The sequence below is a fragment of the Pezoporus wallicus genome, unplaced genomic scaffold (assembly GCF_028554395.1).
Source record: "Pezoporus wallicus isolate ANWC-B61680 ecotype Strahan unplaced genomic scaffold, APGP_CSIRO_Pwel_v1 contig_8557, whole genome shotgun sequence".
Lineage (NCBI taxonomy): Eukaryota > Metazoa > Chordata > Aves > Psittaciformes > Psittacidae > Pezoporus > Pezoporus wallicus.
Window position 1 is genome coordinate 357831 of NW_026640202.1, and position 20182 is coordinate 378012.

A 20182-nucleotide genomic window follows, 5' to 3' on the forward strand; every position below is an offset into this window, starting at 1 on the left:
ATGAGTCACAGACCTGAAGAACCTATGAAGAGAACCAGTGTGGTCAACCTTGATAAACTTTTAGATAACATCTCAGAGATAGAAAAGGTAAGTGTAGAAGGCAAAAAATGTTGAAACTGCTAACTAAATATTGTGACACTTTAATAAGCTTTTTGAGTGAAATTACTTCTAAATGTTATCAGCTTATTCTTTTATCACAATGTCTTGTAGTACTGTCTTCAGAGTGTTTGTATTGACTGTACTTCAGTTATGAATGACTTCTGCGGAGTCAGAGAAGCCTTTGTTTCTGTGCTAGAATTCTAATGTGCAGAGGCCAATTTAGGCTTCTCATGAAAAGCATGGAAGTGTCCCCTTGTTTCAGTAGCTGCTATTGGAGATAACAGTATTGTTATTGGAGATAACAGTATTGTTATGGAGGTAACAGATAACAGCTGGATTACTCTCTCAGAAATTATTCTTTGTTCTTGAAAAATGTCACTGCCGTAGCAGGAACATCTGCTTTTTTATTCCATATGCATTGAGCTATCTTTATTTTATATACATGTCAGTTCTGAAAAGATTGACCCACTGAGGAAAATCAGTACTGTATTTCTTGTTAGATCCACGCTGGCCAGCTCTCTGTGATTTCCTGGTCAGTAAATCCATGCTAGAGATAATATAAAAGGGGCATCTGAGAAATTTTGCATTTCTCATGGAAAAAATACACGAGTTCCTATTCACACCCATTACTTACGTTGGTGCTCAGTTAAAGCACTGACAGCCTTATATGCAAAGCAGTAAAAAGAACTTTGCCAGGGATTGATCCAGCCTGTGGACTACTGAACTGAGAATAACCCAATTTATAACTAGTGATGTGAGTTGGCATTCTTAGTTCTAAAGAGTAAACTTTTAATAGCACAGGTTCTCAAGTCAAGCATCATTCTTCTCTATAACAGAATTTCCAGAATGGCCAATGAAGTGGGTTTGTGACTGCAGTGTTGCAAAATTGTTAAATCTTATATTAATGTAAAACTCAAGATTTAAAACTTTAAAGATACTGTATCATTTGTATAACTAGTATAATTTTTTCTGATTTTCTAGAAAATAACAGAAGTTAATGATGTAAATAATGTACTGGTTTTTAAGCTGGAAAAATGTAACAGATTGTTAACATTAAGCCAGTCAAAGGAAGAATCAGTAAGAGAAGGTAAGTTATTTTTTAAAAAACTGTACGGTTTTTGCATCTATTTAGGAAATTCCATTATTTTCAGCCATATAAAACACACAAAAAAAATAGCAAGGATCTAAGATACTGTGTGAAAACCACTAATACTTAATCCTGGTTCATGTAATAGAATCCATGTCGTTTGCATAAACCAGATAACTTTAACCCACAAACATGCCTTGAGAATTGCATTAAAGTTACTAGTTTCCACCTGATGTAATATTCATCCACTTAAAGAGATTTTTGAGTGCATGCAGTACCTATGCAATAAAAACTTTCCTTCTGCATTTTTTTTTTCATCTTTTTTCTTTTGACGTTTTGCCTTTCCCATTCATGCAGGCCTCTTGAGCTTCTAGTGAACTCCCACAGTTTACAAAGGCAGTATTTTTAAGCAAACTGTCATTGGCAGTTTTACTTGAAATGCTAGCCTGTGAGTTGGATTAATCCACAAGCAGCTCAAATGTCTGTGTAGAACAATAGGGCCAACATTTGGGAAAAGTAAGGTCAGGACTGACGCTATCCTGCCTCCAGCTGAGCTGCTCCAATGGTATCAAGATGGCAAATGTTATGTTTCACCTGGTCACCAGAAATTTTTTGCCCAGTGAGAAATGAGTCAGGTGCATTCTTGGATGCATAATTTGCTTCCCTCTGAAATGTCAAAGAAAGATTGCCTGTAATTGGAGATGGCATGTCTGGCTAGTGGGGCTGTTGCTCTGATGTAACACAAAGAATTATGTTTCTTAGTAGCTTTCGTGATTTGGTTTGCTTAGGGACAATCCAATAGTCCAGATTGCCTGGGAATGTATTTTCCTTGTACCATGTTGACTGGTATATTGAAGGTTTAGTATTCCTGTCTGAATTCCATTCACATAAATTGGTTATGTAAGGACATTGGGTGTTGGTGAAATCTCAGTGTCTTCTGCCTATACAAAAAATTTAATCTCTAGAGGACTAAAAAACTGGCCCAAGTGATTACACTTCTTATCTGTGTGAGATTTAATCTCTGAAGAGATCAGATTAAACAATGTGACAGCCCATTTTGTGTTTTTAATGTCACTATCTTTATCTCATTTCCAGTTACGAAGTGTAAGGAATTGTATATAGCCATGTAAGGCTGATTTCAGTTAAGCTGACATCACTGTTACAAGTTTATTCCACAGGCTGCACTTGTGTTACTGTCAGCTTTAATGCGATCAGCTGGGGCTCTGTTTTGCTTTGTATACCAGATGTCATTATGGTGCTAAATAGTAATGAATGGTAGTAACAGTATGTATTAATATTAAGAGAATTCAAACTGTTCATAATGAAATAATCATATGGCATTTACTGGTTTATAGGTGGAAATTATAAGCCTGTACATCATAACAAAAATGATGTATAATCCTGCCAAATGAAGGAGGATTTTTATTATTGTTATTCTAGAAGTATATCTTTTCAGATGAGTATTTGAAAAGAGAAATAGTATCTAGAACTTAGCATACATTTGTGGTTGCTTATTCTTCTCTACAGAACTGCTGAAATATGAGTCTTTTTGTAGAACTTTGGTCTCTGACAAATCAACTTGTTAAGTGTTAGGAAACAGAATAAAACTTATAAGTTTAAGAATAAAACTTAGTTACATGCTGGAGTGAGGTTGCTAGTTGGTTTCACTTAGAGATGTGATGGGACTTTAATGTAGCATAATCAGAAATTAATTGGAATTAATTAAGTTTGCTCATGATGCCAGTCAATTCCGTTACACCAAGAATCTGGGTAACAGATTCCAATAATGAGTGATAGAAAGGGGATAGGAATACCAGTAACAGTGCATATGGGAGGTATTTTGTGCAGAGTGGTAGGCCTTAGTTGGCTACTTTTCAGGGAAGACATATTGGTGTGTTTCTGGGTAGTTCTCTGAAAATGTAAGTGGTCAAAGAAGCAAAAACAGTGATAGGCAAGCTTATGGGAGAAGTAGAGAAATGCATATCATGTCCATGTAAAGTCTGTGATTTTCATGTAAAGTTCTGGTGTGGTTGTTTCAAAATGGACATGCCAGAACTAGAAAAGATAACAGAGAAGGTGGCAAGGTTTGCTATTGTCAGAGAGGAGCAGGGGATGGGCTATCAGGAACCAATCATGTAACAAGGCCCACAGAAGCAGGGACTTCACCAGCCGAGATTCACTCCCACTGTACCCATGCAGGCTTGGCCCAAGTGAGGGCTGTCAGGATCAGCCAAAAGTCCACATTACCAAACAAATATGTAGTGATGGAACAGGTCCAAGGTCAAGACAGGAGGCTGAGGCAGGATCAGCTTCAAAAATAGTAACAGGGGCCAAACACCGTCTGTAATGAGGCAAGTTTGAAATCAAGCCAGGAAGTCACTCCCTAGGTCATGAGGAGGCTCTAGATCTACATGGTATGTAGATCGCTGCAACACAGCTGTGCCATAGATCAAGTTAGGCCAAAGGCAAAAGCCTCAGCTTAAAAGCACCTCACAGGGGAAGAAGGGACAGCCCCTTCTGAGTCTTCTGACAGCTTTCTTCAAAAACCTTTTTTCAAGTTTACCAGAGATACTCTTTCTAAGTTGGTCTTGAGCCCAGCAGAACACCCAGAAGGTGCGGGGGGGGGGGGGCGGAGTGCACTTGGGTCCTCACAGGTTTGGTCACAATTTTGGAACATCACTGAAGAAAGACTTAAATTCACTGGGTCCTTTTCAGCCTGAAGAGAAAGAGTAAAGCTAATACGATTTAGCAGCTGTAAAATTATGAACATAAAGAGACTAGGAGATGAATAGTCACTGTTTAATAAGAGAACTTGTTCATTGATTTAAAGAAAACAAAAGGAGGAACTTTTCCATACATTGCAAAATAAATTTGTTAAATCAGTTCCACAGGAACTTGTGGATAACAGAAGAATAGGTTAGTCCAAAAAGATTTTAAAAAATTATTTATCAAAACTTATCATCTTTGTTAAACATAATGGCAGTACCTCTCACTCAGGTCTCCCTTATTTTCTGTGAAACTGTCAGAATAGATTAGGTGTAACGTTTTTCCAGCTTTTTCCCTTCTTTTCTGAAGTATCTTCTACTGGGTATTGTGAAGTGGGATAATGAACTGGGTTGAACTTTGGTTTGATTCATTAGAGGCATTTGTTTCTCTATTAAGGACAAAAGACAATGCAGGACAGACATTCAGAAACAGATCAAGAGGTTTCATTATTGACAAAAACAGAGAGGAGGGGGATTATACAATATAGATTTTTAAAAAGGGGAAAGGAAAAGGTGGACAACAAATCTTTTTCTCAACAGAAACTCTATGGGATAAAAGCAGAAAAGTGAAAGCGACAACTCAGGAAATCAGAGCAGCTGTGCTGACTGAAACAAGGATTGTGCAAGTAGGATGGACTGAAAATGCTATAAAGTCAGGAGAGAGATTGCAGCATTGTAAATAGTAGTGCCTCACTTCGTTGAGGTAACAGTGAAATGATTTGAGGAGTTAGTTACACAGATACAACTGAAGAAAATGACCTCTGGATCTGTTTTGAAACACGATTGGAAAAAAAAATGTGAATGGCCAAAGTCCAAGAGAGAAGAAGCAGAGCAGTCGGCATGAAAAATTAATTCAAGTTTTAGCAGCAGGGATAGTCAAGAAAAAACAGATCTCAATAACATTGAAGTCATAGTGGTTGTACAAATTGGTACAGATGTAGACAGGAGGCAGAATTATTGGAATGCAAGGATTCTGGTCAATGAGGAAGAGAGATGGCAGAGCTGTTAGTAGCAGTAACAAAACAAAGTGAAAAGCAGGAACTTGAAATACATAGAACATCCAGGAGGTATCCCCTTTTACTTCAGAAGGTAAAGGTAAGTAAGAGGCACCAAAGGGACAGAATGCATTTAGAAATTAGACGGTTATTGTGGCTGTTCTATTAGGTTAATGTGCTTACCAATAAGGCAAACACTTCAAGTATCATGTCATGAAGTGTTTACGAGTTTGTATTTTTTAATTGCATTCATGAATGGTGGTCAGAAAGCAGATATTCCCAAAACATTTTGTGCAGGAAATTGCCATAATCTGCAGCAGATGCTGTCAGAGGAATCTTGAGGTAAACAGTTCCCATTTTATGGGAAATCAGCAGTGACCACAATGTTAGAAGTATTTCACAAGGACATTATGGTTGGTGTACTCATTATAAATTACAGTACATATTTATAAAACATTTTGGATTTGTGGTTTTTTTTTTCATTTTGAAATGGATAGAAATGGGCTTTGCACCTTCATCAAATTCACCTGCAACACTGACCCTTCACAAGGGGTAATAGCATACTGTGTATTCAGAATCAGACCACTGCAGTTCCTTGTAAAAACTTTTTGAAAGCCAAAGCACTGTGGGATTAAAAAACACTCACTATTATTGATGCAGTTATAAAAGGATCCTCTGCAGAACTGAAGAAGCTATAAGGGGCCACATGGAGCACTGATACTTCCATTCTTACTCTGGCAACAGCTATCCTCCAGTTCTGTGAATTTGCAGGATAGGTAAACCACTCCTTTTTAGAATATAAGGTTTATCAGTAAACCACAAAGCAAGTCACAGAACAACTAAGGCAAAAAACTTGAGAGACCACATAGTGATGAATGGTTCACATACGATTCCAGATAAACATGCTACTTACAGCAGAGGAGCAGAGTGAAAGGGCATTATGGCAGGAAAAGCTGTTTTGTCTATCCTGAGGGGTTTGCGACTGCTAGTGGTGGTTGGGTGGAATTTTATGCTGCCTAAGAACTCTTTGTTACTATGAGAAACAGAAATAGTGCCCCGGAAAGTCTTCAACAAGTGAGAACCTGAGGACCCCGTGATATCCCTGATTGCAGGAAGTTTCTCTCTGAACTGTTCAAGATAAAAGAGACTGAGAATTCTGAAGGAAATGCAAGGGAAGAAAGAAAATTTCTAAATCTCAAGGGAGTGGGGAGAGTGAAACACTTGAACCAAAGATAAGATGAGAAAAGATGAGCAACTGGGCAAATGTATACGTGTTCTGAACGGTTATAAATGAGCTTTTGTGAGAGATTGATCCAAAATCAGACTCCAGTGTCCATTGTCTCAAAGATTGGTAGAAGCTGAGGTAAGATTCTTCCCTCCATTGCCTCAAGGATTGGTGTGAGGAACTGAAATGGGACTACACCGACCACTGCCTCAGTGATTGGTGGGAGGAGTTGAGATAAGACTTTTCCATCCATTGCCTGGGAGAAGGGTGGGAGGAGTTAAGATTCTTCCATTGCCTTAAGGATTGGTGTGAGGAATTGAAATGGGACTCCACCATCCATTGCCTGAGGGATGAATGGGAAAGACTTGGTAAGACTCTTCAGTCCCTTACCTTGAGGACTGGTGTGAGGAATTGCTGTCCATTATCCCAAGAATTGCTGCAGACACATGTGTGTGCAGACATCGCATTTGAAGAGCTGGCTGCAAGACCAGGGAAACTGGTCCACCAGGAACATGTAATACGTGACATGAAGAGCAGAGGTACTCCCCCCAACTCTTTACAAAAGGGTAAAAGGACATCACCAAGAGACACATCACCAGGGAGCTATTGCCATGAGGATACTCTCTGCCAATGAGTACTACGGACCCTGAGGGACACCCTCCGTGAGACACACTCCACGGGGTACCTTCAACAGGACTCCAGAAGGATGCCTCCACGAGGACAAATCACCGCTGATGGACTCTTGGGGGACACTCTGCTCTAATACTACAAGACTACGAACCCTGAAGAACTCCCACACCCAAGGATGACGACAGCAGATCCCCAGTACACAGCTGGATCCACAGTGGTGACTATCTGCTGCTCTCTCTGCACCCCAAATTCTTACTTCATTTTCTGTCTCTTTTCTAATCTGTCCTATCGCTATCCCCTTTATTACAGTAATTTCCCTCTTTTTTTACAACAACTGTCTTTTTGAATTGTGTAATAAACAAAGAGTCCAATTACGGTACTTGACCTTGTTTGCATCTTAATTTCACTATTGGGATCACGAACTGAAACAGGGTCCAGCACTGGGTTTTTTCTCCTGTCGGACCCTGACAGCTTTATTTTGCCTTGATACGTTCTTGCTAAACAAAGGTGAGATTCAGAACTGCAGTTTTTGTTTAGAGTGAATCATTGCAGATGGGCTTAAGACAGACACAAGCCTGGAATTCGTGTCTTCTGCCCCTAAACCTTGTCTCTGGTGACTGAATGGACTCTTCTGGTGCAGGCTACATTCTGAACTAAAAACTAGTGTAGTTTCTAAAATGAAACCAATCACATTATTGTCTGTGAGTAACTTAGCATCTTTAGGACTGCGTATTTCCTGACTTAGTTTTTCAGAGGTGTCAAAGTGCTTGGTGTGATTGTCCTTTAAAAGAAGCCAGTGGTGTCAGTTATAAATGCAGACAGAAGAAGCTGCAAGAAATTATAAATATTAAACAAGGAAGAAGAGCACCTTAGGCTGTTTAGTCTTTCTGCATGTAGACAGTATTCTTTAAGGGGAAGGAACCACATGGAATCCGTAACAAATGCTGCGTCAGTGACCCACAAAGCTGCCACCATTTAGCAAAATTTTGGTTTTTCTTCCTTAACGTAGACAAGAAAAACTTGGGTTTCCAGTATTCTTTTCCAGTCACAACTGGAAATGCATAAGGGATTTGCCAGGATACATCCTTTAAAGAAAGATAAACAGATCTAAAGCAGATACAAAACAGTGGCTTGCACTTAAATAGCTGTGACTCATTGTGAGAGTAGCTGCTGTCTTACTGTTTACTGAAATGCATAGGTGTCTTTTGACTTTGTCCATGAATCGCAAGCATTCGGGTTTATTTCTATAGGTTTTCAAATTTTTAGGAGGCAATTTGTAGTGTATACACTGCAAAACTAGTTGGTACAAATGGGTAGGCTAACTGCCGCTTCCGCCTTCTTCCACAAACGCTTTTCGTTCCAGTGCAGGAGCTGGGGACAGGCAATGTTTCTGTGCTGTTCGTGCTCCCTCTACTGGCTTCTTGCAAGCGTGGACCGGGAGAATATAGCTAACATACTCTGCTGCATGAAAAGGGAAGTTGATACAAGAATAGACTAAGGGTCAAAGAGATTGAGTGGAAAACTGAATCTCTGAGCTGGGATCTCAGTTCGTTTTCCTGACTCCATTATTTGTAATCTAATCTTTATGATCTACAGTTTGCAACAGAGCTTTGGTCTCATGAGACAAGTAGCTGTTACTTAGCATGATCTATCTGTTGTGGAAACTAATAGTCCCTTAAATGCAGTGGTACTCCAGAAATAGAGAGAAAGATTTTAAGAGTAAAGTAAGAATAAGTAAGCAACCTCAAGTTTAGTGTCTCCAGTCTTCCCAGTCTTTGAATGTTTTGCTACTTACAAGTTTACAAGGAACAAACATAAGGGATGAAAACAATATATAATGAAAACCGAATATTGTATTACAGGCAGCCAGTATGGTTTTCAAGTACAAAAATACAATTAAAAAATAAAATAATTAAATACACAAGTATTTAAACTGATAAGTTGCATGCATGTGCACACAGATATAATTATTTTGTTTGAAATGAGTTAATGGGGTTATAGTAGCATATTCTGAATTTCTCCAAGCTTATGTTGACCCAGAAGTTAGTATGCTCTAAAAAGGGAGCGAGAAACTGCAGTAAGTGGATAGTGCTGGTCTTGTGAAAAAGAATCCTGGCAAGAACACTATCAGGAAAGTAAACCTCAATTTCATTAATTGCATCAAATTGCTGGAATGCTGATATGGAAGACTTCCATTATTGCCCAGAAAACAGTAGCATCTCTGTTTTCTGGCTAGAAGCAAAAATGTAATAGCTTTATGAAATTGTTCATATTTCTTGACATAATTGTTTTTAATCTCTCGTATACTGAAAGCTAAAATTAAGCAGTAACCATATAATAATAATCTTAGTTATTTCTGTAGTCAGGAGGAAGACCTAGACTAATATTTAATAAAGACAATTATAAAATGTTTTATAAACAAAATATAAAACTAAAATTTTGAAGTCATCATTTAAAAATACTGGATTTCTAATTTCTTTTAGAATGTGCCACTCTACAGAATGTGATGAAGGGTTTAGCACAAACCATTGAAAAACAGTGTAATGTGAAAGGTAAAAGCAAAAATGTTTCTACATATATATTGTACCGTAATTTTGAATGAGCAGGCATTTAGTTTTTTTATTATTACATTTACTGCTCTTTTTCAGAGAGAGAAACTCACAGCCAAGCAGAAAAGGGGAAAAAAAACCCTAAAATCAGTCTTGTGCAGACTTTAGTGGTCTGTGGTGCTTAATGAATGTCTGTTGCTATTATCCTACTTAGAATCCACGTGTAAAAGAAGTTCTGCCTCAGTGAGGGGTTTTTAATCAATAGCTGGACTTTAAATTTACTTCAGCATAGCACAGGCAGTTTTACAAAAAGTGAGATGTTACCATTCAGCTGTTGGACTGTAGTGTATTGAAACGGTTATGCATAGTTTTTATCAACTGGTTAAACTATTAATTTTCTTGTTAAAGAAGAACATGGAGACTGTGTAGTTCTGTAAATGATGATTAGCATGTCTACACAAAAAGTTTGTTAAAGGTAAGGAAAGTTGAAAAATTGAATTTATTTCCTTATTCTGCTTTCCTGCTACTAATACTGTAAAAATGTACTTCTTAGTATATAATTTTTTATTTACATAGATGAGAATGATAGACTAAAGGGTACCATTCACATCTTGGAAGAAAAATTAAAGACTTGTGAACAGGTACGTCACAAGTGATGGTTCTTTATGTAAGGCATATTTGTTCATGTCCGTGTTAGCAATTTGTATACCTTTATATACTTGGGTTTGCTACTGATACCATTACTGTTGCACTTTTTCTAAAATTTATCATGTGTAAAGAGTTGTTCTCATGAAATACCAATATGAGAATGTGTTAGAGGGACTAAGAGGTCAGAACTCCTAAGAGCTGAAAATTCTGACCCAATCTAAATTGCACTTTTTTTTTTTTTCCTGTACTTAGCTTCAAATTCAATTAATTCAAAAATCTAATCCCTTGAGTAAGACTATTTTTATGTGGAACTAAGGTTTTGATATTCACAATGCCTGCTGTACTGCCAGAGAATCAAGAACTGTCTGAATTTTGACTGTAGTTTCTTTTGGAGTACCTGCTACAAAGATAATGGGTCTGTCCTTTTTATCTGTATGTCATAATAAATTCCATTTGCCATCTCAACTTTTTATCTATGCCATTCATTTTTTGAAAGGACGTTAACACCAGCAGTGCTAATCACTATTTGTGTTAGTTCTCTGTGCTAAGATTGCAGATCCGTTACCTCTATAGGATTAGGAATCCCACTGCTGATTTTCTTTGCCTGTGTTTGTACTAACCATGAGTTAAAATTAAATTTTTATACGAATAGAGGTGTCATCTTGACAGCTTGAGAATAAACTAAGTAACACCTTCTGACAGACGTGAGAAAACTATGATTCTGTGCGTTATACAGATGTATGGCATGGCGAAACTTCCTGCTGTTGTCTTGAAGGCACTTACTTGACTATGTCCACATATACTATTACCACTGATCAGTAACTGCCTTTCTGAGTGTTTCTGAGCATTGCTCTGGTGAGTGGCTACCTACCTTGTCAGAAGGCTTTGACAAGTTTTGGAGTAAGTCATTCTACACTGGCAGCTACTGCCAGTTACTTGATAATTCTGGAGTAGTAATTGGAGCAAACTTAACAATAGGCATGCTCAACTCTTCTACTTGAGTATCAGTGCCACCAGCATCACTGCTGCTGATACCACTGACTTTTGGACTGCTGCCAGTATGAAGTTGTGAAATCCTTGGGATAAGCAATACTGAGAAAATTCATACTTTAAATAAGATTTTTGTTGTATAACCTTACAAGCAAATACCCACAAATATAAAACTGTGTAACTTGCATAACTGCAGCACTGTATCAGATCCTTGGGGAAAGGAACGTTACTTCTCCATTTGCCTGTTCTCCTAATGAGTACAATTTCTGATTTTATATTAACTGATAGCTGCAGTGCAAAGAAGTGTGCTGTATTTTTTGTCTGTGGACTTCAGTCAGATTGCATAAGAAGTAATTGGGCATTTTGAATTTACTAGATAGAGGATAAAGCACATACTGAATTACAGAGTATTGTACCTTTCACATGAATGCTGTGCTTCAGAGAAGACTGAGAGCACAGAAAACTCAGTATTTTTATGAAGCCTTTTGCATTCACAGGAATATAAAGATCAGATTGAGAAACTTATGAAGGAAATTAAAACCAAAGAGGAAGACCACAAATCAGAAATAATGAAGCTGAATTGCGATATGATGAAAAAAAGTAAGTTCTCTGAGGACTGAATGCTATGGCATTAGGTAAAAAATGTTGTAACCTGTAGGAGCTACACCTTCATCTAGGAAAAGTACAAGTTCTGCTTCATTGTGGAAATATGAAAGCTAAATATGAAAGCTCAAGAACAGACAGTGGCAATGAGGCATTAGTACAGCAACCCAGGACGAGCAGAAATTCACAAACAGGTAGAACAGACAATGGGAATTTGGACCTAAATATCTGAAGGAATTAAAGTTCGGTTTAATTTAAACTATTGCTTTGAACTATTAGCTAGACTGCTGTTAAGAGTGTTCCAGCTATACTCAGGGAAGTATGAGCATATGAGCAAATGAGCTATGCTCATTTTCACAAATAAATAATACTGCAACAAGAAAAAAAAATCATTTCAATATTTGTTTTTCCTGTTACTGACATAGCCTTGAAGAGGCTCATCCAAGTAGCTGAAGAAAGGCAAACTCTTTGTAAAATACAATGCTTCTTCAAAGAGACTTCATCTTACTGAGATAGGATGGGGGGGGGGGGGGTGGTGGTGTCTTACGTTCTTTGCTTGAATTAAATTGTTTTCCTGTGAAATGTTGATCTGTTATTCATTAATTTTTTTAATATTTGGGAAATTATGTCATTTTTCCATCTAAATGTCTTCTGTAATCATCATATTTGATCTTACTATGATACTAGTTGAAGCAAAAGAAAAGGAGTATAAAGAAGAAAGAGAGAGAAAAGACCTGGAAACACAAGAGATAACTAGACAGCTGAGAATTCAAAACGAAGAGAAGCAGAAAGAAATCATTAAACTGCAGATAGAGGTACACATCACAAAGCTGAGTTAAGACCAGCTGGGCTTCGGGTAAACCTAGAAGAGACTGTGTTGTGAAAAACAGTAATTAGTACTTAACAAAGTAATTTGATGGTATCTGGGAAATTTCAAAAAATATAGTCTTCACAAAGCTCAGTGGCATGTGCTGCCTTCCATAATAGTATCTGAGTTGCTTCTGCTCAGGAATAGAGTTCTACCTGCTATAGGGGGAGATTGAAGTTTGCAGTTTTCTTGTGTTACAACATTTTGACAATTTTGCTAGCTTTTCAGCTATACAAAAAACGTTTTGCTTATTTTTATTCTTTTTAACTTGTGGAAGCTGGAAAGATATCTTTTTATATAAACTTCCAGGAGCTTAAAGACTTCTGTGGTGATTTGAGTCACAGAATTCAACACATACTTCATGGCTCAGATTTTAAGCCACTGTCATTACAGAAACAACTGAGGAAATACTTCAAAACTTTTGCATATCGAAAAATAAATAGGATGTTAAAGTGTTTGGGCTGAGTTTTCCTTAGGGCATGAGGGAAAGATGATGGTTTCAGAGGTTTTTAGCATCCTTTGTATTTTCTCCTGCAGACATGCATGGTGGACACTTCAAATATTTTAGTAATCATCTTGCTTGTCTAAATGTATTTAGTTTGTATTGTGTCTGTACTATTAACTTTTTACAATATTTTGAGGTATTTTTTAAAGAAACGTAACTTGTAATTGCATTCTTCTTTTAAATAAACTGAATTAGCTTCATTGTCATATTAAATAGTAGATAAGCTTTCATATACAAAATCCAATTTTTAAAAAAAGTGAAAATTATATTTGTATTATTTAACTTTTCTTTTCCCCATATTTAATGTTTTGCTTTTTCTTGATTCTTTCAGTTCAATGCTAAACTGGCAACAGTTCAGGGTAGAAAAAGATCATTTGGGGAATCTTCTGCGTTTCCACAAAGTATCTATAGAAGAGTAGGTATTTTTAAGTGTCTATATTCTGCAGATAGTAAACACTATTAGAGCCTGTTTGAAACAGCAGCTCCCTGTGGTTTTACTGTCTCTTCTGCAACAAAACTTTGGAGATTGGGGAGCTGGGGGTGTGTGCAGTTTCATGTCCATCTTCCTCTCTACATTCCCTCCCACCTCTAGACAGCTGGTTTCCTGTCTCTGCACCAGTGTCGATAAAGCTCAACAGCAAAAGCCCGTATGTGAAGTGGGTTTCGTGCAGAATTGTTAATCTGGAAACTTTAGATAAGAGTAACATAAATTACTGTGCTTTAAATTATATATGTGCATTACTGGTTTTGTAGGCTTGGGACGTTGAAATGTCACAAAAAATAGGATTTTGGGGAAGTCAGCTTTGTAGTTTTGTGACACAAAATAGTTAGAAAAATATTCTTACTAGAATATTTCTCATTAGTAACAGCGTATTGTGTGGTACATAATTCTGTGTGATGTTTAGCAATGAAGCCTTTGCTTGCATTTTTACAGAAGCTGCAAAATTTCCAGGAGGAGAAAAACCAAGAACTTGAACGTCTGAGAAACACCATAAAAGAATTAGAGAAACGTCTTCTTAAAGAGCAAGAGCAGCACCTCAAACAGAGGCAATTCTGAGTAAATGACATGATGTACTTCATTACTACATATAATGAGAAGTAAGCTCAGTGTATTTCAAAATGTTTACATAAAAGTAAAAACAAGATATGAAGAAATGCTGAGTATTTTTTTTATTAGAAAGACTCTTGTCAAATACTCCAAAGCCATGCATTCTGTGTATATTCAGGGCTACTTTCTTGCTCATCAGCATTCACAATAAGAAGATTCAGGTTTCAAAGGAGTAATAATTTTCCTATTAAACCATCATTAATTATCGTGTACACTTTCAGAGCAGTTTGCCTTTCTTGACTAATCTCTTCTTCATCCACGAATCCTTCAAACAACTGTATTTTTACTTCAGCTCAGTTAATCAAAGTTAGGAATGCTAAGCTACAGACAAAGAAGTTATGCAAGGTTATGTGGTATATTACCTTACCAATCAATACAGATTTATCAAATTCAGCACTGTTATAAATGAAGAGAAACATTAAGCCAGGATTAAATTTGTCCTGTCTCTCCTCTTTCTGATACTGTTCTTGATTCTGCATGAAGAGTTGTTAACACTGTTTTTCACTTTAGGCAAGTTGGTTAAATTTCTAAGTTGTTATAGAAAGTATTAATGGATCCTGATACTGTACCTAAGCCACAAAAGGTTAAGCATATAAATCTGTTACTTTGAAATAATGCAATTAGTGCATGTATTTTATGTTTGAGATAAACAGCTGTTTTGGCATGTTGCTAAAGAGCAATCTTTTCTCATATATAATGTGTATCCCCAGGTTAGAAGAAAAAAAAAGATTTGGAATATATTCCATTTTCTTAAGAAAAAATGATTAAAATGTCTTTTTTTTTGGTTATCTTCCATTCTTGATTGCAAAACATCAGATCAGGAGCCCCTAGGTCATAGTTTATGCTCCCGTCCTCACAAATGCAAGCAGAATATTAGAAGAGAAACAAGAAAGACAAATTAATCAAGACACCTTTCCACTGTATCTGAAAAACAAACAACAGGCCAATTAAATTCCTTGAAATTATGAAGCTTTTCACTGATGGGATTTGACAGGTATTGTGTAATTCTACAAGCACTGCTCCAAATGTCTATCTCTTTATAATATTTTAATTCCACACACCTCTCTCTAGTATAATTTTTTTAATGGAGGGCAATAAAAACACTTAATATGTTAATTTTTCTACTCTCACAACCTATGAATTTAGGTATTAGGACTCCCTTGCATTTTTTTAAGGTGGTGCTTAGTTTGTTTTTCAGGTTCAGTTTCTTGCCTTTTCCTCTCACTGTCAGGTGTCACTGGTTTCACTTGCTCCTGCTGCTGGCGACTGTCAGGCAGCAGCGAGCAGACGTCACTGTCAAGATTCAGTGATGTCTTCTGCTGACAGCTGGCCATGTCACCTGCAGGAATTTGGAAGTGCTCCGCGACACTGTCAAGTGACAGAATTCCCTAGCTCTTCAAACAAAAGGTGTCGACAATGACAGCATCAGCTACTAGAAGTTGAGTCTGATGCTGTCTGCCAATTTCAACTTAACTGGTTTTTACAGGTGGTTTTCCCCTTTTTTCATAGCTTTTTATCTTGTGCAGTTTCTATACCTTCTTCTGGAGGAGCAGCGTCTACCTGCTCTTGACTGCCTGTCTGATTGTGTCTGTTATGGCCAAAAACTCTATGACGTCTACCACCATGACGATGATGTCTTTGAGTTTCAGAAGGAGTCTCATGGTTCTCATTTTTTGAGTGACGACTGCCTTCATGATGGTGGTGGTGTCTGTTTCTGTGCAGGTTGTGGTGATGTGAATGCTGACCAGTTGGTTTGGGTTCTGTCTCTGCTAGCTTTTCATCTGCTTTCTTTGTGGTGTTTTCACATACAACATCCGTATCAGCTTCCTGCAAAACAGAAGCTTGCATTAAATACAAAGCATTATATTTAATGAAACTAGTTGTAAAATATTAATTAGCTTCACATTTTTGCTGAAGAGAGGCCAAATTTTACATTATTTCTGCTACTTTGCTGAAAAAAATATATGAATGTATCAAAAAGAACCTTATTTTACAACACCACTGATGACAAGACAGGGCTCTCAGTGCAAACTTACAGGAATTTGAATTCAAGTAATTGCTAATAAAAAGCAACCTTTTTCTAAGATCCCACATCTGGCCTGCCTGAGAAAACTCCATGATGGCATAAAAAATTGTTCATATCATTGAACTATCATGAGTACATATAAGCATTTCTTGATAATCCTTAAAGCAGTTCTGATCTTCAGTTATATGCAAAACAATGCTATCCTTTTATAACAGTAACCTTTTATAATTTGTCACCTTGTATTATCACTTTTTTAAAGTAACTGTTATATAAAGGAATAGTAACTATTACATACTTTAGTTTAAATGTAAAATAAAAAGAACAATAACTCAAATCAGCTTGGATTTGATTCCATATGTTTAAGGACCTACCTGCCCCCAAAAACCAGAGCAACTAATTGCCCATTAGCTGTATGTAAGAGAGAAATTATCCTCCAAGATTGCATTTAGACTCCTGAAAATTATTTATATTTCTATCAAGGTGAAGAACTCAGATAATCAGTGTGTTAGGAATTAAATCTAATTCACTTTGAAAGTTTAAAAGCTCTTGAATTGTGTAAATTCTAAATCAGGTCTTATTTTGATTAATCACACTGAAATATTTTTTTTTTTAACTGCCAGTCAAATCCAGTTTCCTTTCCTAGTATATACAGAATGAAACGAGAGAATACCGTGTAAGAGCAGTTTCCACACTTCTTTTCACAGTATGCAATTTTAATAGATTCTTCTACATAGTCAAAAGACAGGAAGGAGTAAGGCAGACCAAGATGATACACCAGACGGCCGCATCTAAGGAGAGAAAGAACTTTATGATTACATATATATAAACATAAATATCTCATCATACTTTATTTTATTCACATCAATCAACACACACTGTACAGCCCCATGGTAAGTGTTTCTGTCCAAGGAATTTACAGGCAGAAACAGTATGTGCTTTAGAAACATTTGCCCACTCAACTGCATTGGTCAGCAGTGTGTAGCATGATTTCTGGCTGATGTAATAACTCTACTGGCAGAAGCCTCTAGTTTAGTAGCATTTAGACTAGCAAAGGCACACATTACAGACCAGTCTTGCTAATGAGGAGGGCTGTTTGAATGTTGGTACAAATCGCCATATGTTGTTGCATCCTTACAAAGAATGCTCTGTGCAACATGTATTTTGATTGGAATGTACATTATGGATCATCTGCATTACTTGATTTAGTGTGCATTAAGGGAACTTTCATGGTGCCTATTTGTCTCAGATCTGTACTTGAGCATTCTGATATGCTCTTGGCTACACAACTGGTACTGTGAAAGGCAGAACTTGTGTTCAAGGGCAGCTGGTGAAGTACCCCACCTGGAGTGTCAACACACAGTCCTCAAACCTTCTCTCCCTACACACGTGCAGTGCAGGACTAGAACCAGCAACAGGCAAAAACTGCATTACCAGTAAAGGCACAATAAGATCAATATACTCCTAGAACCATAATGGACAATGGCCATACTAGTTCATAGTGCAGGTGTACCCTATGTGTCAACAGCACAGAACTGTTCAACCTTTCAAATGCTATGTGCCAAACAGCTTTGGAGTCCCTCCACAGACTCCATACAGCTGCCTTCTGTTTGTCACACAACAGGAACCTCCCATAGTTAGGCATACTTGCTGCTGTAACATGCAATCACTTTCTAAAGTTCATCGCAGTGCTAGTTTCATCCCACAGAATTAAGCTAATTTGTTGCATTTCATCATATTACCCAAAAGCAGTTAAGTAACTTTCTAATTCTGTATTAGACTTAACTGTGCTTCAGTATGAACAGAGAATGTTCATTACAGTAATGTAATAGTAATTAGAATGGATGTGTTAGAAGTACAGGACTTCTCAATTTCCAACACAAGGCTGACAAATCAGGATTTCAATTAAAGAGCTATTACTGGTTCTGCTGAAAGGTACATGTCCCAGATTCCTATGATCAAAAAGACACTTTTCTTCTGAAGTCTCAAGTTTCATCTAAAGACTAATTTTTCCATATGGCTACAAGACATTTTCAAAAACTTTGGTCAAAATGGTTTCATGAGAACTCAGATAGCTCTCCTCATCTGATTCTGCTTTTACATGCATGGATGCAATGAAGTTGCCTGAAAATAAAAACCAGTGTAAGTCCAGAATCATGCTGTCAATTTCTACACTCAGTTATGTTAATCTAAATCTGCATTAATTATAAAGAAAAAACTGTTTATCCCAACCTTAAACAGATTCGCTTTTATAGCCTCCTTTCTGCAAGCACTTTTCTTATTGCAACTTACAAATTGATTGTCTTTTTTTGTGGTGTAATTTGCACATCAGTGAAATAATACAGAGATTTGCAAAGCATTACTCTATAAATACATGCAAATATTTCCCTGTGTTCCCTTCTAAACAGACCTGTCATAGATGAGAAAGTCATCTTTGTTTCCATTTAATTTAGTCCAAACATCATCTTGCTGCTCATCTTGCTGGTAGACAGTAATGTATTCTGAAACGCTTTCTTGCAGTAGGTGAAATTTCCTCTGGGAATAGGACCCCTGATGATTGACAATGATATACGAGATGTTGACCAGTCCTTCATTCTCTAATTTCACTCGCAGGTCTTCCAATCTAGTGGATCGTGTAAAGAAGCAAGACCATAAATCACTACGGAATCGTAGATTTACCACATTCAACGGAAGTTTGCATGCTCCATCTTGCTTTTTTTTTTTTTTACACTGAATGTTATTTTCTCCTAGTTTTAATGACAAAAATCTAACACTACAAAAACATTCTTACCATTTGCCATGACTACCAACTACGCTGTTGGCAAACCAGGCTCTACAATAGCTAACATGCCCTGAGTCCAGTCCTATGAAGTAGAATGCAGTACTAAGTAAAGCAGACATCTGTTTTCAGACTGAATTCAGTGTTATTTCAGTTCTTTCACACTCTCCATGGTATAACACAGTTAGTTTATCTTGATGTCTTTATTTAAATGCTGAGGTTTTGGTCACATAGTTGGTCAAAGAATGCACACTGTAAATACAGCAGGGAGGTGAATAATAAAGAAAGCGAACCTCCAGTAAAAGGCCAATAGCTCTCTGACTCATCTAGACATAGCTATTTTCTATAATAGCCAGAAAAAAGGATACTACAGCAACAGGGTCAAAAGGATAGCTGTAGAATATGTGCACAACCTGGCCGGCAGTTGCAAGTCTTTCCCTCTGGCATCCAACCATAAAAATTGTTTTTAGTCTATAGTACAGAAAGCTGCTTTCTTGCTCTAAAATGTGGTTGGGGGGTTTGTTGTTTTGTTTTGGTTTTTTTTCCTTTTCTTTTAATATCCTTCCTATTGAATTGCTCTAGAAAACTCAGGAGTTTGGGTTTGGTTTTTTTGTTGGGTGTTTTTGTTTTTTTTTCCCTCAATTTCAGGAAGTAATCTAGAGCTTAAAAGAGTCTTTCAAACCTTCAATAAATACACAGAATCAAACCTAACTACCTTAAAAGCCAACCACAAAGCCCACTTTTGACTTTGATGGAGCTAGAGATTTACCACCATTTTTTTGTATCTAGTTCTTCAAAAACTAGTAAAGACTTTTATAATATGAAGTTATGCAGCCAAGAGGGGGAAACTAAGATGCTGTCACAGTGACTAAAATGAAGCTCTGAAATGAGGATTACAAATTTTTAAACCAAAATGATTTCACAATCATTAAATGAATCCAAGATAAGGACTGTATGCAATTCCTGTTTGGGTCAGCTCAGAATTATTTTCTTGCTGCTGTTACTGTCATGTAAGCTAATTATTTGCACAGAAGTAGCTTCTAGTAAACAGAGTCCAAAGTCCCAGTCTTGTATGAAAACGTAACGCTGATGGTTCCCTCAAACGCTTCATCTCTTTTTCAAAAGGCCAGCCTTGACCTTACCTTTTTTTTTTAATATCTAGGACCTCTGAAGAGGTGAAAGCACATTAAAAGCACGTGGGTTTATGTGCCTTCTCCCCTACAGATCGCTCATGAGAAATGAGTGATCATGGATCTCTGTTTCAGATGTTCTAGCCATGTCAGGGAATTACGATGTTTCTTGGCCTCA

The 20182-nt window shown here is 37.1% G+C and overlaps 2 protein-coding genes across 4 annotated transcripts in view; one reads left to right on the forward strand and one right to left on the reverse strand.

Moving 5' to 3' along the window:
* On the forward strand, positions 1-14037 carry CCDC152 (coiled-coil domain containing 152). The gene is made up of 8 exons (XM_057418057.1): positions 1-87; positions 1081-1186; positions 9285-9353; positions 9927-9991; positions 11486-11588; positions 12279-12406; positions 13296-13379; positions 13899-14037. Exons 1-8 carry the CDS (start codon positions 1-3, stop codon positions 14019-14021), a joined length of 765 nt encoding a protein of 254 aa, XP_057274040.1. The 3' UTR covers positions 14022-14037.
* A 578-nt stretch (positions 14038-14615) lies between these two features.
* The window catches only part of SELENOP (selenoprotein P), a 170146-nt gene continuing 164579 nt past the window's right edge, over positions 14616-20182 (reverse strand). For 2 of the 3 annotated variants that reach the window (XM_057418050.1, XM_057418053.1), the window contains 3 exons: positions 18506-18718; positions 16769-16886; positions 14616-15899 (listed from right to left, as the gene is read on the reverse strand). In XM_057418050.1, the coding sequence (XP_057274033.1) occupies positions 15255-15899; positions 16769-16886; positions 18506-18718 (976 nt within the window). In that variant the 3' untranslated portion in view covers positions 14616-15254. The remainder of the gene's footprint in view (positions 15900-16768; positions 16887-18505; positions 18719-20182) is intronic. The other variant, XM_057418052.1, reaches the window with a different exon arrangement.

What these genes read in the sequence shown, in the direction of transcription:
- CCDC152 (XM_057418057.1), top strand. Translation starts at nt 1, where the DNA reads ATGAGTCACAGACCTGAAGAACCTATGAAGAGAACCAGTGTGGTCAAC. An exon ending in AAAACAGTGTAATGTGAAAG is followed by an intron (nt 9,354 to 9,926) that starts GTAAAAGCAAAA and finishes TTATTTACATAG; the next exon opens with ATGAGAATGATAGACTAAAG. An exon ending in CACAAAGTATCTATAGAAGA is followed by an intron (nt 13,380 to 13,898) that starts GTAGGTATTTTT and finishes GCATTTTTACAG; the next exon opens with AAGCTGCAAAATTTCCAGGA.